Source organism: Crinia signifera, chromosome 4, assembly GCF_055691185.1.
Source record: "Crinia signifera chromosome 4, ASM5569118v1, whole genome shotgun sequence".
NCBI classification, from domain to species: domain Eukaryota; kingdom Metazoa; phylum Chordata; class Amphibia; order Anura; family Myobatrachidae; genus Crinia; species Crinia signifera.
This window is the reverse complement of record NC_139220.1, coordinates 204,669,224-204,693,961: the sequence shown is the minus strand read 5'-3', so window position 1 is coordinate 204,693,961 and position 24,738 is coordinate 204,669,224. Positions and strand designations below refer to the sequence as shown.

Here is a 24,738-nt window from a genome sequence, read left to right as displayed (position 1 = left end):
CTAAGCAAAGTTGCATATGATGCATTTCAGAACTTGGCGCAAGTAAAAACAGGTGTGTGTTCTGAGTGGGGAAAGATGCAGCAGCAGCCTGTCCTCTTTCTCCCTGCGTGGGTGTCCCACCCGCTGGACGGGTGGCCGCCAGCACGCAGCCCCTGCAAATGTTTTTATTTACAGTGACATGGCCATGCCCCCTTATCAGTAGCCATGCCCCCTCCAATTGACCACACCCTTTTTTTGGTTAAACCTTGATGACCCCTTGTCCACTTAAATGGACCCTATTAAAAAAAAGATTACATATATAGACAGTGATGACAGTTGCCATTCAAATCCCGATGTGGGTGGGTGTATGTTGGTGAAGCAGGGCTGGGACAAATGTCTTTCCAAGCAGGAGTTTGGATAACAAAAGTTGCAAATGTTGAGTTAAAAGTGGTAAAAACATGTATATGGAAAGGGCACTCCTTTCTATAAGCACATTGTGTGGTGTGGCAGAACTGCAAAAAGCTTCCTTAGTTTTTGTTTAGAAAGGTAATACGTTATTGTAGTCTCCTCCTTTTAAATGAATATTACCCATGAGCTTCACGGGCCAAAATGTTGCACACTCGGTCACACAGGATGGAATATAAGCCTCTGAAATTAGCTCTCATCATAACAATTTTCTGTGATGCTCCCTATGATCTACCCTATCATGAATGCTTTGTGTGATGCTAGCTCAGCTTTTGGATATTCACCGGCCTTATGGGTTTAACATGTGTCTTGCTAACGTTACGCGGTAGTGTCTTTGTTCTCTGTACATGAAACCATTTAAATGAAAGTCACATAAAATCTGTTAGGAGAATTATGTTCTATATCGTTTTACCAAATCCTTGTATGACTTTACATATGCTTGCAGATATTATTTGTTGGCAATAAATGCTCACACTGTGCTAAATGTATAAAAGATTATTGTAAATGCTGCTGTAACTGCTTATTTATTATTGTTAGTATTTTTATTGCAGCTATAAGCTTCACTGCTGCTGTGTTCTTCTAATGTAACTGTCCTCATATTCTGTAGAAGAGACGCATCTACTGTATGTTTGTTTTGGATTTATTACATTTTATACCTCACTTTGACAAAAACTATATAATTTAGAACAGCTGTGTTTTTTTTTTAATGTATAATATATAAGGATTAATTAGCTGAAGTCTGTAAATTGTTATTTCTACTAAGTGGTAACTTTTTTTGTGCTAATGAAATAAATTATAACATTTGTTTTTTTTTCTGTTTAATTTAGATTAATGTGCTTAAACAAGTAAAGTTGGTTATGTGACTATTCTGTATTGCTAAAAAAGTTTGCATGACCATTTGTGGCCGGGATGTGGTGTGCACCCTTTAATGGCAATTATGTCTCCACGCGCTTCTTGTTAAACACATTTCTTTTTGGATTGGTTCCCGGAGGGGAGCGAGTATTGTGAATTTGAACTTTAATTACACCCTGCTCTCATCATGAGGTCACAGACAGATCATGCTGCTCGTTACCATATTGCAGAGGATGTCCTCACACAAGCATTGAACATGTTAAATATGTCCTCCTTTCTGTAGTAATATTTCCCTCACTCCATCTGCAATGAGCTGCCTCCTATTTATCTTGTATAGTGCACTAATCTTCCTTTTTACATATTCACCATTTCTCTTTTTACTTTTATTCTCTCATTCCCTTTCAGCTTCATGTCTCCGGTGTTTCTTTCTGTTTCTCTTCGTACATCCCCCATATCTCCTTTCTTCTCCTCCCACCATCTTCCTCTCAGTCACTCTCTTGTTTCCCTATCTGCTTAGTAGGATCAGTTCTACTGTCACAGCAGACCTCCAGTTAGCTACTGTAACACAGTGTTCAGAAGAACTGCTGATATGGATGAAATGTTCATTCTTCTACCGTTTCTGTTTCCTTATGTGTATAATAGCAGTTCCAGGTTGTATATTTTTTATACAAAAATGCACGGTTTACATTTCACGGTTTTGGAAAATAATATAAATTCTTAATTGTACATATTCTAACAGATTCCTAATAATAATATATATGTTCTGTTGCATTCAGTGTGCAGGGTTTGTCCAGTTAGCAGTCACCATGGTTGCCCTGTCGCTGAAGATCTGCATCCGGCAGTGCAATGTGGTGAAGACCATGCAATTTGAACCGTCCACCGCGGTCTATGATGCCTGCCGGATCATCCGGGAGAGGGTCCCCGAGGCACAGACTGGCCAAGGTATTTTTACCCATTTTGCAGCATAATGTCAGATAGCCGTAGTGGTGTTGCATTGTCCTAAAGCTGATTATAAAATAGTAATATAATCCATTAGACATATTGTGTGTATAATCTCATGTTAAACCTGGGCCTGGCTTTTTGCTTTGCCGTTAGCAAATGTGTCAGTTTCTGCAGTGCCTGCTCTGTATCTTTAAATGAATTGTGACCACTACAATACCACTACAATATATTGTCAGCATTGGCATTGCACGCTTTCTGGTCTAGGATAATGTTTGTTTATCGGTGAGAACAGCACCATGTCATGTTATATGGCATTACAGCGTTACAGAAGTATCCACTCTGTGGATATAATCGTTGATAAAATATCTATTTTTGTGCAGTCTTATGTGTGGTTTCATCTGCCTAAAATATAGTCTATGGGTGAAATGTAATAGGGTGCGATCTATATATGTGCAAGTTATTTTGGGGGGGGGGGTGTCTAAAAGCGCTGAATTCGCACACTTTCTGAAATTCGCACATGTAGTAGCGTGTCATGACCAAAAAAATCGCAAATGCAATAGGGTGCGATCTTTCAAATTTATCCTTAAACATTACCAAAAAAAATTGCTAAAAAATCCATAAAATGACTGGTAGAGTATATCCAAGGTGTTAAATTGCCCCCCCCCCCCCCCAAAAGAAAAGAAAAATGAAATAAAAGCTTATTTTAAATAAATAAATAAAAGATTATTTAAAGTGTACTATCACAGGCTGTTCTTCGCCACTGCTGACAGGGAAAACCTAGTGACTTGATTGGATGTTGCCGTCTCCATCTACATCCAATCAGGTGAAGAGATCCCCAGGCTGTGTCATGACACTGTTTGCTTTCGGAGCCTGATGCTGATTCCAGAATACGGAGGGTCCCCAGTTTTTCTATCCCCCATATTTTTGGAAATGGAATCATTCCAAAAGCCCGGTACTGGTTTCTTAAATACAAGGTGACCCCCCCCAATTATTGTGGAAACCAGAATCGGCTCAATGAGCCCCGGCTGGTCATGCTGGGGGCTGGCCAATTGTTTTTTTTGTTATTAGAACAAAATCCGCACATTCTTGTTACTAAAAACGCACATGTCTGAAAAGTCACACATTTAAGTTAATAGAAATCGCAAGTGAATTCTGAATTTAACAATTTGCACCTTATTACATGTGCAAATTTCAGTGGGGAAGAAATCACATTTTTGACATGTGCGACGTGGTGGGATTTTTAGGCAGTCTAAAAAATCGCACCCTATTACATCTCGCCCTACATTTCTATACCTATTGTACTTTTGCATAAAAAATGTTCCAGAACTTTTTCTCTCTCTATAACTCTGTTTTTCATATGTTCCCATTGTTGATGCAGTCTATTTTTTTGCACAATGGAGCTTCTTGTTCAAGAAAACAGTGCTGTGTTATACTGCATTTAAATTCTGGGCATAGACCCCAGAGCACTCTGTGTGACTTGACCTCTTCCTTTTGCCTACAGCATTCGACTTTGGACTGTTCTTATCAGATGAAGATCCAAGGAAAGGAATCTGGCTGGAGGCTGGCAGGACCCTGGATTATTACATGCTGAGAAATGGGGTATAGGCCAATTCTTCATTCAATTTATGACTTAATCAGTTTAAGCACATTGATATGGAAAACTCCAGTGGCATAGAGTGTGATTAGCAAATACTCCAACAATGGGCCATGCTGATTGTAGTCACTCAAATTAGTGCATTATTTTTTGTGTAAATGCATAGGTATTGGCTGACTACAAGTTAGCTCTTGAGAAATGATGCAGGAACCACTGTGTCCCAAAATGAAATGATTAATACTGTCTGTACCCATCTCTTGTCATCCAGCTCTTATCCTAACCCACTGATCCTTGCACCTTCCTAACAGTCTATGCCATCTGGGTCATCCCTGTCTCTCTGCCCCTCCCCTTTAGAATGTAAGTTCTTATGGGTAATGCACTCCTCCCTCATGCTGCTTCTTTCACATTTATAGAATTTGCTCCATACCTTTCGTGGCTCTTGCTCTTCTGCTTATTTGAGTGTTATGACCGTTAATGCAGCAATTTTTATAAGCTAACTACTGCATTTTTTTGTATTGTAAGACATAGTTTTCTTTATTTAACTTCTTTATTTTGTACTTCGTAAGGCACTGTGGAACCCTTGTGGGGCCTTACAACTAAAGCAGGCCTGCTAAGCAGTGGCTCTTCAGCTGTTGCAAAACTAAAAGTCCCAGTATCACCTGCCACAGTTTTGCTATTAGCTAATGCCAATATTTTGGTAGGGCATACTGAGATGAGCCACGGGTTGGCCAGTCCTCAAATAAAGGATAAGAATAATGACTTTTGTATGGCTTTTTTTTAATGAGACAGATCTATAACCCTCTTTTCTGTAATTTAGGTCACATATTCCCCAAATACATGTAGTCAAATAATTCGACATATTTTGCTGGTCAAACCTTAATCTACAGTATATTATAGGTGCTCAAAGTTCTTGTTGTTATAACTTCAGCTGTGTACACACGGTGCGACTTTGGTTCAAAATCGATCAGCAATATATTGCTCTGTTTACTGTTTTCCTCAGCGACCAGCGATTTTGGCTGAAAATTAAAAGCTTTTCTGTCTCATTCTTTCTCTATCTCATTTTGCCAAGAAGTCGCTGGTGCACCAGCGACCAGCGATTTTTAGCCATAATCGGAGGAGCATTCTTCTGCGACCATGCAGGGCTGGCAGCGGGTGTGCGCTTCCGGCGATTTATCTCCCACAGCACATGAAATCACTGGCAATATGGTCGCTCAGCGACCATATTGCCAGCGATAGGCGCTGAATTCGCCCCCGTGTGTACACAGCTTTAGTTTCTATTCAACTTTTCAAAGTAATTTCTTTTCAGTTAATATCCTCCTGGCCAATGCTCTGTTTTTTTATTGAGATAACCCTGCCTTCTGCATGACTTATCATGCCCATCTAACACTGTTTTCCGCTTCAATCAGGATGTCTTGGAATACAAAAAGAAACAGCGACCCCAGAAGATTCGAATGTTAGATGGGGCAGCAAAAATGATAATGGTGGATGACTCCAAGACAGTGGGGGAACTTCTAGTGACCATCTGCAGTAGGATAGGTGAGACTGCTTTGCTTTGTCATTCGCTCTGTGAATCTTATGGGGCCTACACCAGTGCTGAGCAATCTGTCAGGGTCAGTGTTCTCCGGTGAGAACACTGGCCCTGCCGGCGATTAACTAGATTTATCCAACATGCAGGATATTAATCGTCGGGCAATAGCGACGTGCAGAGCACTGCATCGCTATGGCCCCTCTAGTGAGATTGCTTAGAAAATGCCTTGAAATCACCCCGTGTGTAGGCCCCATTACAGTTTTCAGATGGAATAAGATAAATTGTTGTAGGATAGATGTTTTGGGGAAAGATTAGAATATTGAGATTTTTTGTTTCTCAGGTATAACAAATTATGAGGAGTATTCTCTGATCCGTGAGACCGCTGAAGAGAAGAAAGAAGAACCTACAGGAACATTAAAAAAGGATAGAACTCTCCTCCGAGATGAGAAAAAGATGGAGAAACTGAAAGCGAAACTTCACACAGAGGATGAGTGTGAGTGAGCAAAGGAGTGAAGGCATTCATAGGAATGTCAGCACAAATGATGTAAATGCAAATGTCTTTATAATCCGATATCCACCATATGCTTTGAACATGGTTTTCTTTATGTCTGCAACACGCAAAATAAATTCAACATTTTCTGTAATATGCCCTAACTGATTTCACTTCATGATATTCAGTGAATTGGCTCGATCACAGTCGCACGTTTCGAGAACAGGGAGTAGATGAAAATGAGACCTTGCTTCTCCGCAGAAAATTCTTCTATTCAGATCAGAATGTGGATTCTAGGGATCCTGTTCAGCTCAACTTGCTCTATGTTCAGGTAATTAGTTGATGCACATTGTGTAATTCCACACTTGTTTGTCCTATTTCGAAATATGGGTCTTGGGGAGACTGCGTGAGGACTAAGTTTGATGTCTGTTTTAGGCTCGTGATGACATTTTGAATGGTTCTCACCCTGTGTCTTTTGACAAGGCCTGTGAGTTTGGAGGAATTCAAACTCAGATTCAGTTTGGACCTCATGTGGAAGTCAAACATAAACCTGGATTCCTAGAGTAAGTAAATTGAGAACTTTTTTTTGTTTTGTAACCCCTTAAAAATGTTAGACCCAAAATGCTAGATTTTTGATTGAAATGACAGAGCAACATTTCCTTTTTCATGTCACTTGCCGATTTTTTTAAACGTTATAGGGGAATGTCTGCCATTTCAAGTACCAGCATGCATCTGTGGAACACTATAGCTGTTCTGTTATCGGATTGTGAAAGGTTTTTGTTCATGACAATAAGTTTCTATTACCTTTTAAATAAACTCTTATCCCTAACAGGCTGTAAAGTTTTGTTTACCCCATAACTGAATAAATTTACTAAGGGGGCATAGTTATACTGATTTCATGCAGATTCTTGTAAGTGGAAGTGACCCAGTATCAGATTTATTCTTTCTCTCTTGCTCTGTAGAACAGTGTTCTAACAATGTTCTGTTCTAGGAAGACAGCAGTGTTCCTTTTTCACAATTAAGTCTTCTAGTTGCAGCTTCCTTCACTAGGTTCCCAAGTCATGTTTGTTAAATTAATAGCTTGGTAGGAAGGATAAACTAGGTTTGCGCCCATCATATTGGTTTTTATGCATCAATAAGTTCAGTTGTGCATGCAACCTAGACTTGTTGCCTCCTATTCCTTACCTGTTTGTAGAACTTGTGCTGACTGAATGTAGGAAACAGAAATCTGGCTTCCTTAGGCTGGCACCACTTGTGATGCAGCATCTTTAGTATGATCTGCTGACACTGTCCTTTTGGTTTAAACAGTCTGCTATATTTATCATAGTTTTAAACACATTCCACATAAACAATGGCAATCCCTAGCACCAGTGACAGTCTAACACAACTGAATATCCTTATTTACTGGATATCAATACATCTTCCCTTTACTGTTTTCTACCCTGTATAAAGTTAATTGGCCCTAGTGCTGGCACCTTGCACTGTACCAGCAATAACAGCTGAATCTCCTACAAAAGCATGTGGTAAGTACTTGGCTCTGTAAGTCTATATTATGTAGTTTTCAAAGTAGCTCTGGCTACTTAGTGGTTGTACCTTTTCGTTGCTGCCATCAGTTAATGGCAATCTTTTTAATAACGTCAGATTGTTTGGCCATAGGTCATTTTTATTTATAATTTTATTTACTGTAAATTTTTTTAACTACCAGGTTGATAATTTAGTTTTGGATTTTCTTTTAGTCTGAAAGAGTTTCTTCCGAAAGAATATATGAAACAAAGAGGAGCAGAGAAAAAATTATTCCAGGTAAAGGATGATATTTGCACTATATGTAGACATGCTTTATTTAGCATCTTTTTATAGAACAGAACTTTTCTGGAGGTTGAGGATTGCTCTGCTAGGATATTTGTCATCATTAATAAGTCTTTCATCCTTATTTTTGTTAGTGCCCACATAGTAGTTTATCAGATGTACCATGAGGGTCTTAGAAAAGACTTCATTGTTGCACATAACCTCTGTACAGATTCATCCCCCTATATCTAGGATCAATACGTCATGCACAATAGGATACTTGGTTAAACTGTGTCTGAGTTGCAGTGCGATATGACCAGGGCGCATCAGCAGATGTATTATTATTATAATTATTGTAATTTTATTTATAAGGCGCCACAAGTGTTTCGCATCGCCGTACAACGGATCAGTGCAGGGAGACAAAACTTGGCATAACATTGAATAAATAACAAAAATAGAGTAAAAATAAAGAGCGCCACAGTTCAATACACATTACAGCTTAATTATAAGTAGTGAGGACTCAATCAACATACTGTAAGAGGCTTCAGGCCAATGATGGAGAGGAGTATGCGGACGAAGATGGTCACTGAGGGCAGTATTCAATGAGAAAAATTTGCCATGTTTTATGGCGAGTCTGCTTTTCTCGCGTTGGATGGAGACTTTTGCTCTCAAAAAGTGAGCAACCCTATTCAATGTGCACTTCTCGCCGTCTTTCTGAGTGATTTTCGCCGTGTCTCTCTGTGTAGCAATTCTCCATCTTTTCATGGAGAAGTGGAATGTGAACTTTTTAAATAAAAGGTTTTTTGTTAAATTTTGGTGTAAAAAAATCAGGATTTTTATTCTGAGTGGCATGCCATTTTTATTCATGTACTTATAGCACATGAATATATATTTTAATTAAAAAAAAATATATATATATATATTTTTTTTTTTTACACAGAGCTGCCAGCAGTGGGCCGGGAACCGAGCCGCTCATTAGATATTCATATATTCACTGCACCCGATCATTACATATGTGAATATACCCGATCCCCTGCTGGATCTGGGGGGGGGGCAGCTTGTGCTGCCTGGGTCCTGGGGAGCCCGCCTCCCCCCCACATACGTTCTTGGGCAGGCAGGGAGACTTCAATCTCCCTGCCTGCCACTGTCCCACGGCTCCCTGCCGAGGAATCTCTTCCGCTGCAGGGGTTAAGATTCGCCGCAAGGCCTCCAACATTGAATACGGAGAGAGCGAGTGGCAGCCAGCCCTCCGGAACACATCGAGTGTGCAGCGAATCCTAAACAGGATTCGCTGCACATGGTGAGATTTCTCATTGAATACTGCCCTGAGTGTTTGAGTATAGGAGAGCTGTGAGTGAAATGTGAAGAGAAGAGGGCTTTGACAACAGGAGGGAAGAGGGCCCTGCTCGGAGAAGTTTACAGTCTAGTAGGAAGGGGAGACTACAAGAGGTTTAAGCAAGTGGGTGGTGGCTAGATAGCAGGATGTAAACAGGCAAGGGGTCGGAGAAATATAGAAAGAAAACAATCAGACGCGATGGTTATGCAATTGCTCCACTAATCCGTGTGTATATGTATATACACTGGCATATGTTGATTTAAGCAAAATATATAAACTCTGGCTGCTCCCAGAGGCAATTCTGGAAATTGCCAATAAAGATAATGAATAATCTATAGAGATTAGATTTATGCACAAATGTGCTTTTTTATATCAAAATACAAGAGAGTGCCACACATCTGAAAAAAGTATTCAAATTTATTACCTAAAATATTTAAAACAATAGACGTACATAATTAATATGCCTAATATAAATCTAAGAAAAACAGAAGTAAATTAGCAAAAATCTCATAACAATTAACAGTGACACAATATACAGCGATTATACCCTGCTCTTAGATACCTAAAATTGATGTATCAGAACCAGACCTTTCTTTTTTTTAAAGTCAGTGAAACAAATCCCTGTGTACATCAGGGTATGAGAAGTTAAATTGATGAAAGGAATAATAGTCCTTCAGTTCCCTTTTGGAAAATAAAAGTAACAGGATCCACTATTTATTTGGTTAGTGGTTAAATCTTCAGTCACCCAAGAGACTATTATACGTTTTGTCGGCAGTATCTCCTTTGACATAAATTGGCACAATCCCTGCAGTAGCCTAGGAGGAAGTTATTATAAGTGGGCTCGCTTCAACCCGCTCAGGCTCTAGCTATGTTATGCGAGCCTCCGCTGATGGTACTGCGGGGGGAGCAAGCCTCACTGACCTGTAGTTGGTGAACAGGTCCTCCGTGTCCGGCTCCGGAATCTGCAGGCGCTTGTTATTACAGCAATGTGCGGCTGTGTGCAGGAGGCGGTGGGCACTTCTGTGCGGTCTCTCAGGGTGATAGAAGGGTATAACGGGTGAGAGCCAGGGTAGTAGTTGCCCAAATATATCCTTGACGCGTTTCTCCGCCGCAAATAGACGGCGTTTCTTCAGAAGGAATGTGAAGAAGAGGGATCCGAGAACCAGCTAGTTTATGCAGGACTAGTTTATGCAGTGGAAGGGTACACTTTGATGAATAGGTGAGTTTTCAGTGCCCGTTTGAAGCTTTGCAAGGTCGGGGGGAGTCTAATGGAGCGAGGGAGTGCATTCCACTGAAGGGGTGCAGAACGGGTAAAGTCCTGTACTCTAGTGTGGGAATAGCATATGCATTTAATATGTAGCCATATTTGTGTATATCTGTGCACGGCTGAGTTAGTTTTTGAAGCACAATGGCACTTGGCATAGAAAAATCAGCTGCATCTTAGCATTTTGTATACAAAATCACAGATAAACAAGTGTCATACATCAAATTAATCAATATAATCTTCTGGTGCATCCTGGTCGCATTGCAGTGCCATTAATAGGCATTTTCTCTGGAAAAAAAGAAGCATGATGTCTGACGCAGGTAGAGTGTCATGGGACCTGGTGCACCAAGAGAGGTGGTTTGGCGCGAATGGGGTGATATATAAATATATATATATATATGCGCGTCTGTACATAATAGCGGCAATGAGTTTGTTTTTTTATAAGACAGGGCCAGGCATTTGTATCATTCTGTAATGTCTGACTTTCCGGTCACCAGGATCATAAGAACTGTGGAGAAATGACAGAAATTGAAGCCAAGGTGAAATATGTGAAGCTTGCACGGTCTTTACGGACTTATGGAGTCTCTTTCTTTTTGGTTAAGGTAAGTTCTCAATATAGATCTGTTTTTCTTTAGTGAATATTGATATTCATGTATATAGTCACTATGCATAATAAAATCCACCCACCCTACAATCACCAGATGTCTGTTTTACGAACTCCTGTGGTGGTGTCTTTGCAATCTGGGAGTTCATGATTCGTTTCAGGATTAGCTACTGTTTGTACCTACCATACTTAACACATTTTAAATAGAAGATGAGAAATGATATTATTATACATGTGTGATGCAGAAGAAATACACAGCAATTCTGGCACTCTTCTTGCTTAATGGAGATCAGTAGCAGCACTGCTGCACTGTTTCAGTTTAATAGAGCTTACAGGAAGTAGGACCTGCCGCCAGTGGTGTAACTAGTAGGGCTTACCTCAATGAAGGGGCTTACTGTTAGCGGCACTATAATCAGAAACTCTGAAATTCTTGCATCAGCAGGCTATAGTGAGATCTCCATTCCTGCTGCATCAAGCTTAGAGAGTGAGAAGTTCTGCGGCTGTCATTAGCAAAAGTGTGCAGTCCCACATATACATAAAGGGTGATATAAATATGTGCTTGGTTATCTTATTTATATATAGCTGGAACAGGGTGAATATTGGCTATGATTTGGAGATTATATTTTTGCTTTCTTACTGATCTTTTACTTTTTGCTGACATTTTATTGACCCAAACATCATCTCCCCCTCTCCCAGAAACTGTCTTTTCTTGTCATCCTGTCTCCCAGTAGCATACATCCTCACCCTTCACCTTCACCCACAACATATTGTTTTGCATACTTGTTTTTACTTGTTATACTATAATTCTTATATGTAATTTTATAATATTAAAATTTATTAATTTTTAATTGTTTGGCGCCACTTTTCTTGTTTTTTGAGACCCTGGTCAGGCCTGTTAAATAGGGCAGTGATGACTGTTGTTACAGCAGCACTGCTATGGAAATACTGAACTACAAAACACTGATCAACACTGACCCATTATTTTTCTGAAATTACAAACTAAGTACTGCCCCACATTACTGACCTGAAATTAGAAACTAAACACTGGATCCCATTGCTGATCTAATACTGCAGTCTGAAATTTGCAGTCTCCCATAACCTATACCTGCAAACCAATTACTGCCCCCATTACTGAACTACCATATCCACCTAAAAAGAGCACTCCGGCTTTAAATAAAGTAAGGACAGGGAAGGCTTAGAAGTGTTTTTAGTACTTGTCTAGTATTTTTTGTAAATGCTTGTATATTTTTTGTGGCCCGACCCCCATAGAGGAAGAAAAGAACCTGTGGCAATTGCAGCAAGCCTACAAAGGGCTCTTTTGCACTCATCCCCCTTGTCGGAATACTGGCAGCTGTGATTCCGATGTCGGTATACTGACCGTCGGGATCTTATACCACACCCACATTTGATTCAGAACTCATTGGATGGCCCTTCACAGTGCAGACAATGACCCAAAGCACACTGCAAAAGCAACCAGAGTTCATTAAGGCAAATAAATGGAATGTTATGCAATGGCCAAGTCAATCACCTGACCTGAATCCGATTGAGCATGCAATTCACTTGATAAAGACAAAACTGAAGGGAAAATGCCCCAAGAACAAGCAGGAACTGAAGACATTTGCAGCAGAGGCCTGACAGAGCATCACCAGGGATGAAACTCAGCGCCTGGTGATGTCTATGTTCCAGACTTCAGGCTGTAAATGACTGCAAAGGATTTGCAACAAAGTATTGTGAAAGTTTGATTTAGAAATGTTTAGTTTGTCCCATTACTTTCGGATCATTAAAAAGTGGGAGACACATATAGAAAACCATATAGAAAACCATTGTAATTCCATTCCATTGTAATTCCTACACCTTTCACTTGATTTGGATGTAAATACCCTCAAATGAAAGTCTGGTTAAAGTACATATTGTTTGTTTCATTTCAAATCCATTGTTGTGGTGTATAGAGTCCAAAATATGAGATTGGTGTCCATGTCCCAATATTTATGGACCGGACTGTGTGTGTGTGTGTGTGTGTGTGTGTGTGTGTGTGTGTGTTGAAGTATGAATATCTAGATCGATAGATAGATAGTGTCTGTCTTGCAAAAGAAGGTAAGAAAAAGTAGGTGTAAAATATCTGTGCATCAGCTGAGAAAGATGCATTGCTTCTAACGACTTCATTTTCGAATTTACCTAACCAACAGAAGAAAGGACAGGAGCTGTAGCCACAGCCCGCATCCTGAAACTGAACTCCCCTCTAATCTCCTCAAGGTGACATGTACAGATTTGTGCTACATGATAGCAATGTTAAATATGAAAGAGTAGGATGATCTATCAATTGAGAACAGAGGCTAGAAGGTTCGTATTGGAGAGGAGCTATGGAAATTACATATAGTGGGTCTAATACAATAAGTAATCCGTATAACATGTAAAATTTTAGTTTTCCCTAATTGCCGCCAAGGTACAGCTCTCAGTCCGTATGTAGAAAACACATAACTGATGCTCTCATATAATTAGAGAAGTGATTTATATTATAACCCTAATATAAATGAATACATTATTATAATTAGAGAACTGACAAACTTGAGGAGGTATAGGATTGTAACCAAAAATGTAACAAACTTGTAATAAATCCAGCAAACATCAGTAATAGAATATTGAACAAAGTAAAATATATATTTGTGATGTATGAGATTCTCACTTATTAGGAGTGTGTAGTATACCTTTTTCTGGTTCATCTGCGCTATGGAGATCCGCTACATTGACTCTTGAGCCTTTGCCTTTAATCCTTGATTTGGATTTATGGCTAATTAAATGTAGTGCTATTTCAGAGGGGAATGATCTGACATATGAATATCTCACAACTGAGCATATTTATTTTTCAAGTTTCGCTATAGGTTACTCTTTAGGTACAAACCGCTGCAGTATTCTGTGTTACTTTTGCCAATCAAGGTAGTACCTCACTAGGCACAGTGAAACTGAGAGGGTGGCATTTATTGTAGCCATCCTCTTAGTGTCGGGCCACTGGGCACCATTCTGTAACAGCACATCTTCCTTGCTGGCTTCCCTCACTGAAGCAAGCACACCAAAACCTACAGCAGCAGAACTTTCACCACTTCTACTAGCTCTATCTGCATGGCAGCTGTATGGTACAGTCTGGTCCTTTGTTGCTTTTCTCTGGCCTGTGTTTTTTCAGTTGTAAATTTTCTTGGGTTTGTGTACGGCAACTGTCATCCATTTTTTTTTTCTTTCCTTACATACCTGATCATACAGTCATATAGGTCAGAAGGTGACCATACATCCTAGTTTAAGCCTTCAGAACAGACATCCGTAATGTTTTTTTTTCTATATCGTAAGTGTCACTCCAAATTACCTACTGCATAGTAAGGGTTTAGCTCCATATACAAGACATTTAAGGGCTAGTGTCCACACCTGACGTTTGTAGTATCATATGAGTCATCAGAGGCTGTCTGGTGAAGTTTCTTGGATTAGACTATTGCAAAGCTTACATGGGTTGCAGCATTTCCCAGGTGGTTGAGCAGGGAATTTTCCTCTTTTCTGCAGTGCCAGAGAAGTTGGCTTGAGCACAATGCATAGCAAGGTCAATGTAAAGTCTGGATAATGTTAAATCTTGCTTAAAATAATCATGGATTGTGCCACCATGATGAAACCTTGGAGGTATCAGACTCCTGCCATTCCTGCCCAGAAGGAAGATGAGGTTGCTAGAGGTTATAATCCTGAAGATATGCCATGCTATACAAGGATTGCAATAAAATTCAGGGAGGAGAGGAATTCATTAAAGCCTTTCATCAAACTCTTAAGGTGGCTATACACCGCTCCAACTTCTCTGAGCAGTGTCTTGGTATCCAATCCCCTTGACCCGCCCGTGGGCCTTCTGCATATCAAATGCGATCCCTGTTCCCTACTGCAGGGAACGGGGCCAAGTCAAAGATCATACGTGCAGCACATATGGTCTCCGTCTCCATTCTGATGCACATGGGACTGCAGATCGGATGTTAACACAGGTCCAGTTTGGCCTCTTTTTGCCTGATCCAACGTCCGCAATATTTAGAATCAGGTGAAAACACGCCAAATCAGTCCTGTGTACAGTATGTGCACCTTTTAGTATTCAGAACATTTAGCGGGCTGCCGCCTTTTATTTTTGGGATGAGTAACAGACACAATTCAGGGGTCTTCTTTAGGCTTATCTTATATTTTGGCTTGGGTCAGTGAGTCAGTTGAGAGGTGGCAAGAGCACATGTTGAAGTGATTATAGTTTGGAAGACCTAGATATGACCTGCTAACTTTAGTGAAGTGCATCCATTAGGTGTTTTAGTGCCTGGGCATAAGACTATTGATGTGTTGGCTCTATTTGCACTTTTTCCAGGAACATAAGCATCTGTGAGACAGCTTTCACACTAGTAATGACCCATGTTAACTCTTTTAATAAGCAGTGGTGTAAAAGGGGTTATTAATGTACTGAGTACTCCAGCAGGGTAGAGTTTGTCACAGTATTTCAATGTTCTGTATGGACATTGAAAATACTGTATACAGTATTTAGTATAAAATTAAAAATGTGTATCCTTTTAAATCAGAAATTTTTTATTAGACACAAATGAACAGTATTTATTTAATATGCACATCAATTGAATCTTTTAAGAGGATCCCCTGAGAAGATAGCTTAAGAAAAATAGAAAAATAAACACTGAACTTAATTGTCTTGTAGTCATTGACCCGCTGAGAGGAGCCTTTGATAATTGTTTGAAATTGATCACATGAGAAGGACAACTTCTAAAGGTGCCCATACTTTTTGTACTGCCTTCTGATCGCATTGCATGCATTGTGATGCGATCCAGCCCATAACGGGTGCGATCATCGCACCGTGTATGGGCACCTTTACAGGTATTTCCACCTTTACAGGTATTTCCAATTCATGCATATGAACATTAGCCATCTAGTATTTTGTTCTATAACATTGAGAGAGTATTTCAAAGTAAATGATGTAAAGTTTATTAATGTGCACTAATCATGTAATCTTAAAGTCTAACCTTAATAGTACACCATTATAAAGCAGTATTGTGTACGTATAGTTATTAGTATGCATAGATTTCTTGAGGAAAACACATTTGTATTTCTCTGCCTTGCACTTATATTGGTAAAACTTATACTTACTTATATTGGTAAAACTACCATGGTAAAAAAGCACAAACATAAACAAATATTCAGCACCTACTAAAGATGACTACCTTAATACAGGTGTGTATGTGTGTGTGTGTGTGTGTGTATATATATATATATATATATATATATATATATATATATATATATATATATATATGGGGGATGGCGGCCTGGCACTCTCCTGACGGTGGTCACGGTACCCCGGTGCCCTTGAGGACAAATGTGCAGCTTTTGAGTAAATCACGGCACTCCAAGGAATTTTCAAAGGAATATATTTGAAGAAAAACACACCAACGTTTCGGAGCTGTTATGCCCCTTTGTCAAGGTTTTTCACCTTGACAAAGTGGCATAACCGCTCCGAAACGTTGGTGTGTTTTTCTTCAAATATATTCCTTTGAAAATTCCTTGGAGTGCCGTGATTTACTCAAGCTATATATATATATATATATATATATATATATATATATATATATATATATATATATATATATATATATCGGCAGTGGATGACAGACTGGTATCCTGCTCACTACACTAAAGGCGTCTGGGAAAATTTTGCCTGCTCTTGTTCCTGCCGGATTACCTGATTTTTTTTTTAGAAAATTTTGATTCCATTTGGATACTGCTTATTGTGCACATTCCAATAGGATCCACTGGGGATCCCCGTACTTGTAATATCGATAGGACACTGGTATACGCTAATTGCGCATCCAGTGCTAAAAGATCTGCATATTGAACTGTTACCCCTGAGGAAGTCACTTGTAGACGAAACGCGTTGGGTGTTTTCTGTCTTATGTGAAATCTAACAAGACACTTCCGTCATATGAAATTGATGAATTGCAAGACAAAATCTTTTACCAATTGTTTTTATGTGATTTTGTATTAAAATGTACTAAATTTTATGACTCTGTAAATTATTACAGTGGTTGTGGTGGTATTTATCAGTGGCGCACTCTTTTTCCATTTTTCTCCATTTCTCTTTCTTTCCTCCACTAACAGGGAGGACAAATTGAGTTGCTGCCGTAACATATAGTCATTAGCGCATTGAAGGGGTATCCCATTCTTATATATACAGGTTGAGTATCCCGTATCCATAATGCTCGGGACCAGGAGAATTTTGGATAACGGATTATTCCGTATTTCGGAATATTTTAATATTTCAATGATGTATTTTGAAGTATCTTGCATTTATGCTGTATAAACACATAATATACACACAAATATATTTTATTACCACATAAAATACACACAAATATATTTTATTTGTTCAAAAAACAAGGTTTCAAAACATGAAACAAAATTTGTGTACTATCTCAGATATTGAATTTGAATGCCAAGCAATCATTGTCTTGCACATATATAGTGCCAGTTACATATCATGTCTCCAGTGATGCTGTTACAAATGTCCCCAGTGAGTTTTTAGCAAAAAAAAAAAAATTTTTTACTTTCTGGAATGTCCGTATTTCGGAATAATTCGGATAACGGATATTCGGATACGGGATACTCGACCTGTGTGTATATATATATATATATATATATATATATATATATATATATATATATATATATATATATATATATATTATAATTTGTGTGTGCATATACTATATACATATACTCCCCCCTAGTACAGTGTTGCTACTGTTCTCTTCATACTATATATATATATATACTGTATATATATATATTTATATTTATAATTTGTGTGTGCATATACTATATACATATACTCCCCCCTAGTACAGTGTTGCTACTGTTCTCTTCATACTATTATTTTGCTATTACTATACAGTATATGTTGGTTTTATAATGTTTTCTATAGCTACATGTGAAAGCAGAGACTGTATTTCTTACAGTAAATGTGTTTGATTGTAGTTACGAAGGTACTAAATCAGATTTCACAGCACATTCTTTCCGTCTCATGCCTTTTCTTCTTTCTCCCATCTTTCATCTCCTCCGGTGCTTTCTTACCTAATTATCATCCTCGTTAAGATTTGATTGTTTAACCTAGACACTTTCCCTCCGGTCAGCTCACTGCACATTTTCTGTCTGCATTTTCCGCTGACCTCACAAATCACGATTCAGCAAATCTGTATAATGCAGCCCTGAAACCTTGGTTTGCCCACTGCAGCTTCTATTGAGCGATAATTATTATTTAGATCCCAGGACCTGGTTCCTCGTTGCTTAAGGCCACTTGCTAGCCATAGGATTATAAAGTAGCATTTCACTGATGTTCTGGAGGTATCTAGATCACGGTTTTGCAGCAAGGTATCGGTAATCGAGTGTGGTAAATGAATAGGGTTTGGCTCTTTCTGTTAACCAAGCACACGCTATTCTGTGATTATATTTGTTAATATATTGTATCAAATGTGTGATTAAACAAATATTTAACCCAGCTCCCCTACTGTACATTTTGATTTGTTGTTGTTAAATAGTTTCTCCCCCTCTGACATTACAGGAGAAAATGAAGGGTAAGAACAAACTTGTACCACGTCTCCTTGGCATCACTAAGGATTCGGTAATGAGGGTTGATGAGAAAACAAAGGATGTTGTCCAAGAATGGCCTCTGACAACAGTTAAACGCTGGGCTGCCTCTCCAAAAAGCTTTACTCTGGTATATACACCTCTACCCATGATACTTGTGACATGTATTACTTGGTCTTTCTTATTAAATGTTGACATTAATACCAGTTACTGGTAGTAGGGATCCATGGACCAAAAAAATTAGTAAAATGGGCTAGTTCAGGGGTAGCCAACTCCAGTCCTCGAGAGCTACCAACAGTTAAGGTTTTCCATGTCTCCTCACAGAATCACAATTGAAGTAATTAGCTCCACCTGTGGATCTTTTAAAATGTCAGTCAGTAAAGAGTGCACCTGTGTACCTGCGAGGTGAGCTGTAAAACATGAACTGGTGGTTGCTCTCGAGGACTGGAGTTGTCTACCTTTGGGCTAGCAACTCCAGTACCTCTGGAACAGCAATTGTCCTAGGTTGCCCTATAATTTCAAGGGCTCAAGTCTCCCTATTTGGCATGTTATTCTACTTTTAAACTGGAACGATTAGGAATAATGCCGGTATCCCAAAGATTGAAGGTCCAGATGAGTCAGGAGAAAGAGAACGTCAGTGGGAGAATGGACTGGTCACACTGGATGGTGAACATTATGTGCAGATTTTCAGACAAGGGTTGTTCCTTAATGTAGGATAATAAACACTTGTAGGCTTTATATTTGTGCACACTGCTTTGCATAAAATAAGCAGCAGAGATTAAAGATGCTATATGGTGGGCCAGTGCCATCATTGGTGACATTAATGGTAGAGAATGGGTCATGTACTCCCCTCCACAGCTTTGCATTTTTATTTTTATTTTGCATCTGATTAATGCTTTTGGCATTGCTGAAGGTAGGTTTCCAGAAATAACAGTGTAGACATGGATTTATCTCTTTAGTAAAATGTGCGCTTATCCATAGTACTTTATTTCATCAGATTACAGTGTGCACTTTTACCAGTTCTGTGTGTCAAGCAATTGAAGAAGTCTTTAGATAGTTGGCACTCCAGCTGTAGTTGAACTACACACCCCAGCATGCTCTGCAACAGTTTTAGCATGACCAAATACAAAAACTGTTGCAGGGCATGCTGGGTTGTGTAGTTAAACAGCTGGAGTGCCAAGGTTCTCCATTACTGGGCTAGATTGTCCACTGTTCAATGTGTCCATCGCTTTCCATCAACTATCGCCACGGTTCCTTACACTTATGTAACATCTCCCTATAACTATTTGTCCCAGATCATGGAACATACTGGGGGAAGTTTTAATCTGCTAGTTTTCTTATTCATATCATCTTTTACGTGTCTCCAGTTGTATGCCATGTGTGAAGCCTAGTTTCTCTTTTACCTATCAGGATTTTGGAGAGTATCAGGAGAGTTATTATTCTGTGCAAACCACAGAAGGAGAACAGATTTCCCAGCTCATAGCTGGATACATTGACATCATCCTTAAGAAGGTAAAGCCACTTTTATTGTAACTAATAATGTTAGTAAACAGCACATGCTATTAATTGTGTGATCAGGGACATCTTGTGTGTTAATAGTCAGTAAAAGCAACAATGGATAGAGTGTTCCTATACTGTGGAGTACTAGTACTCAGTAGTAGAAATGTTGTAAAATCTCACACTCCCATTTTAAATAGAATATCCGTAATCACCAGATTTTTTTTATTTTATCGAAATATGTTTACAAACAGAATCATTAGGAAAGTGTGTTTTTACAAGTGTCTGTCTTTTAAGAATAATATATTGTATCATGGTATTTCTAAAAATATTTTGCTAAAATAAAGAATTCTGTTGAGTTTTAATAATACCATTTTTAAATAATTCTTATATTGATTCCCTAGTTACCACATGATTGGAACTTACTGTCTCTGGGGTTTTTTCTTTGTTTGTGTAAAAACCGTTCCAATGATGTCATGCTGAAATATGCTATAGCATAATTGTTCTGTTCCCATACTTCCCTACTGACCCATTTCAGGATAAAAAATGCTCTCTTTGGAATTTCTCTCTTCATTTATGGCTGCCGCCCCCTGTGTTGGACTAGTAATTGAAAAGAACAGTGTTTCCCCACAGGTTACGGCATTCATAAATTAAGAGTTAATTCCAGGGACCCAGCATTTTGTCCCTTTTGGAATGAATTATAAGAACAGAGTTTGGGGCTTAATAAGCATTGAGACCTGGAGGAAATAATCATTGTTGCGGCAGAAAAATCAGATGTTTGTATAATAGGGTACAGTAGAGAATTCTGTTGCTCAGTGTGTAGATTTGAATATGAATAATATGTCTTCATATCAGCTGTCTGAAATTTCTTCCTGGCAGTACATTCATCCAAGTTCTACATTTTATATACACCCATCAAACGTAACTTTATAACCACTGAGAGGTGATGATCTCCTTACAAGGATTTCTGTAAAGTAGTGGGATATATTAGGCAACAAGTGAGCAGTCCGTTCTTGAAGTTGATGTATTGGAAGTCGAAAAATAAGCAAGCGTTAGAATCTGAAAAGTGTGATGGCCATCTCCTAAATAGCAGGTCTAGTGGAGTATTCTTGGTATGCCGTGGTTAGTACCTACCAAAAGTGGTCCAAGGAAGGCCAACAGGTGAAATGGTGATTGGCTTACCTGAAAGCTACTGTATCCTAAATTGCTGATCGTTAAGGCTATGATACAGGTCCGAACACACACTTAATCAGCGCTTGCTATGTAAGAGGTTGCATAGCTACAGGCCATTCAGTGTACCCATGCTGACCACTGTCCAATAGAAAAAAGCGCCTGAAAGGGGCATGTGAGCGTCTGAACTGGACTAAGGAGCAATAGAAGAAGGGGACCTGGTTAGCTAAATAACATTTTCCTCTACCTCCCCATGGCAGCCAATCACTGGGTTCCTCCCCATTTGGGCAGTACTTTGGGAAAGGAAAAAAAGACCTCCTCTCGTCCATATAAGCCACATCCTCCTTAGCTCAGTGTCTTTTTTTTTCCTTTCCTAAAGTGGGCAGTATGGAGGCTTACCCTGTGAAGTGTTGTAAAATTACCCCGCCGAGATACCTGGTGTCAGGCGGGGATGGGGAGGTGCCCCCCACCTTCAGCCCAGGTGCCGGATGCCATCAGGATGGCTGAGCGGCGGCGTGGCACGCGTGCGGCAGCCTGGACTCTGTTCATCTGCAGGGAAAGGAGACAACGTAATTGGCGGGTGCAGCGTCTCCAGGCGCAAGTCAGTGACGCCTCCTATCGTCAGCGTAAAGGCGGAAGTGCCTGTGATGCGGCGGCCAGGAGAAGAGGAGAGCAGCAGAAGCAACAGAGCGCACGCTGACTCGGCCGGACTCAGGTGGCTGGTAGGACCAACTTAGTTGGATTTTGGGTGTTCTTTATGGCTTCCATGGCTCATGATGTAAAATGTAATAGAATGCTGTATTGTAGGCAGGACAAGTCTATATAACTTTTGTGGATAGCGCCCGCCGATACCATGGAGGAGGATAAGTGGCATAGTGCCAAAAAGTCGGGGTAAGCCTGTGGAGCAGATATTAAGGACTAGTGTTTTTTGCGGTACTTAGTATCTTTTGTGTATGTGTATTAGGTCTGAGGCAAGTAAGGCCAAGCACAGGAGGATTCAAGTGTCAAAATGCTCTATGTGTGACAAAAAGCTTACTGAAGGTTACACAGGAAATGTTTGTGAAGCGTGCAAAGTTCCCCAGCAACTGCCTCCTAGTCAAATTACAGGGCTGGTGGAGATGTTAAAGTCTGCTTTGGCAGATACTTTTGTGACCAAGGAGGATTTGGTCAAACTGGCTGCAAGGAAAAGACATGCAGTAATGTCTGATTCTGATGACTCGCAGGCGGATCCAGCTGAGGGGCCATCAATGGGGTACCAAGAGGTGGACCCAGATGATCCAATGCAGGACAAATCGGACACAGACTGTAATCCAGTAATGGTGGAGAATTTGCTGTATTTAATACATAGATCTTTAAAAATTTAAGATAAGCAGGAGGATCTTCATTTACAGGATCTCCTGTTCCAAGATAAAAAGAAAAAAGGATAGCACGCATATCTAGAAAGACGACATTACCACTCGAGGAAGCAAATGTGTTCAAGGACCCCATGGAGAGGCGTATGGAACTGGGCCTTAGGAAACAACACCTGGTCAGGGGGGCGGCACTAAAACCAGCAGCAGCCATGGCGGTGACATCCAGGGTGCTCAGGAGCTGGTGCCAGCAGTTGGAAGGGGACATGTTGGATGGTATATGCAGGTCGGATCTGATCAAATCAATACAGGACATACAGCTAGCGGTAGAGTTTCTATGCGAGGCATCGGTGGATGCAGTAAAGCTGGTGGCCAGATCTACGGCTTCAGCAGCTGTAGTAAGGAGGGCCCTATGGCTGAAGCCGTGGGTGGTGGATATACAGTCTAAAAATAAACTCATGTCTTTGCCCTTCCAGGGAAGTTACCTATTTGGCAAACAGCTGGATGATATTATATCTAAGATATCAGGTGGAAAATCTGTGTGGCTGCCCCAGGAGAAACCAACAAAAAGAGCTTTATCGTCAAGGCCTTTCAGGTATCAAGTTCAGGACTTTAAGGAGGCCAGAGCTTTTAGACCTGGAAGAGGATATAGGAGATGTTCTTGGTCAAGGGGGAATTTTCGGTCCCAAAGGGGCAGAGAAGGAAGATTCCCCTCAAAAAGAGAGCACCAATGATGCCAGATTAGTCTGTGTAGGGGCCAGGTTGTTGCAGTATTACCGTGCCTAGGAAGAAACTACTAAAGACAGATGGGTGTTATAGGTGATACATTCCGGTTACAGATAGAATTTTTAAAAAGACCGGGGACTTTTTTTACAGAATCACAAGTCCCCAGCAACATAGAAGAAAGTGTGCTCTGCTATCCAGTCTGGTGGAGAGACAAAGAGGAGTAGTAGTAAGGGTGCAAGGAAACCAAAGAGGGACAGGTTGGTATTCAAGATTCTTCATAGTAAAAAAGGAGTCAGGAGGGTTTCGTACAATTCTAGACCTCAGAAGGCTGAACAGGTTCATTGAGGTGAAACCCTTCAAAATGGAATCGATAAAATCAATCTTGCCTGACATCAGCAAGGACGCATTCATGACCTCAATAGATTTAAAGGACTAATACCTACACGTACCTATTTTTATAGGTAATTTATTTATTTATTTACAGTTTCTTATATAGCGCAGCAGATTCTGTTGCGCTTTACAATAGTAGACAGTGATAAGACAAACTGGGTAACAACAGAGAGACTTGGAGGTAGGAGGGCCCTGCTGCAAGATTACAATCTATAGGGATAATCAAAAGTTCCTAAGATCAATAGGCGGGATAGATTATCCGTTTGTAGCACTCCCCTGTGGTCTCTGCTCGTCCCCCAGAACATTCTCAAAAATTTTGGTAGTAATAATCGCGAAACTGAGACGAGAGTGACTGGCAATATGGCCTTATCTCGACTTTTGATTGTGGAGGACACAGAGTCAAAAGCAAAACAACACACAGAATTTGCGATGGAGTGTCTGAAACGTCATGGCTGGTTGGTCAACCACAAGAAGAGTCAGCTAAAGCCGACCAAGACCATAAAGTATCTCGGAGCAGTCATAGACTCTCACAAGATGAGAGTAGCGCTGACACAGAGAGAAGGCAAAAAGTGTTGGAGAAAGCAGCCTTGATGGACAGAAAGATGTTAGTGCCGGCAGGGCAATGCATGGAGATGCTGTGTCTTATGGCAGCCGCCCTGGAGATGTTTCCATGGGCCAGGTTCCACTCAAGGAAGCTGCAGAATTGTTTCCTATCTCAAAGGATCATATTGTCAAGGTTGGCAAAAAGAGACCTGCAGTGGTGGCAGGACAGCGACAGGCTAAGAGAAGGCAGATCGTCAGCACCTATCAGTCAGGTGACCATCACAACCGACGCCAGCAGTTCCAGCTGGGGAGCGGTATGCGAGCCAGATAAGGTTCAAGTAGAATGGTCGGATTATTGGAGCAGGAAGCACTCAAATCTGAGAGACTATGCGGGCTGTAGTGTTGGCATGCCGATACTTCCAGCACAGGCTAACGAACAAGGAATTGATAGTCAGAACCGACAACCAGTCGGTAGTGTCATACATCAACCGTCAAGTGGGGACCAGAAGTATGGCAATGATGAAGGAAGTGGCGGAATTGCTCAGGTGGGTGGAACCAAGAGTGGAAAGCATATTAA

The 24,738-nt window shown here is 40.1% G+C and overlaps 1 protein-coding gene across 2 annotated transcripts in view; it reads left to right on the top strand.

Annotated features, from left to right (window-relative positions):
* The window catches only part of TLN2 (talin 2), a 237,705-nt gene that overhangs the window by 91,288 nt on the left and 121,679 nt on the right, over positions 1-24,738 (top strand). For both annotated transcript variants that reach the window (XM_083183520.1, XM_083183519.1), the window contains exons 3-12: positions 2,073-2,238; positions 3,740-3,837; positions 5,239-5,368; positions 5,701-5,853; positions 6,039-6,181; positions 6,286-6,413; positions 7,587-7,650; positions 10,733-10,837; positions 18,461-18,616; positions 19,897-19,998. In XM_083183520.1, coding sequence (XP_083039646.1) covers positions 2,103-2,238; positions 3,740-3,837; positions 5,239-5,368; positions 5,701-5,853; positions 6,039-6,181; positions 6,286-6,413; positions 7,587-7,650; positions 10,733-10,837; positions 18,461-18,616; positions 19,897-19,998 — 1,215 coding nt within the window. In that variant the 5' untranslated portion in view covers positions 2,073-2,102. The remainder of the gene's footprint in view (positions 1-2,072; positions 2,239-3,739; positions 3,838-5,238; positions 5,369-5,700; positions 5,854-6,038; positions 6,182-6,285; positions 6,414-7,586; positions 7,651-10,732; positions 10,838-18,460; positions 18,617-19,896; positions 19,999-24,738) is intronic.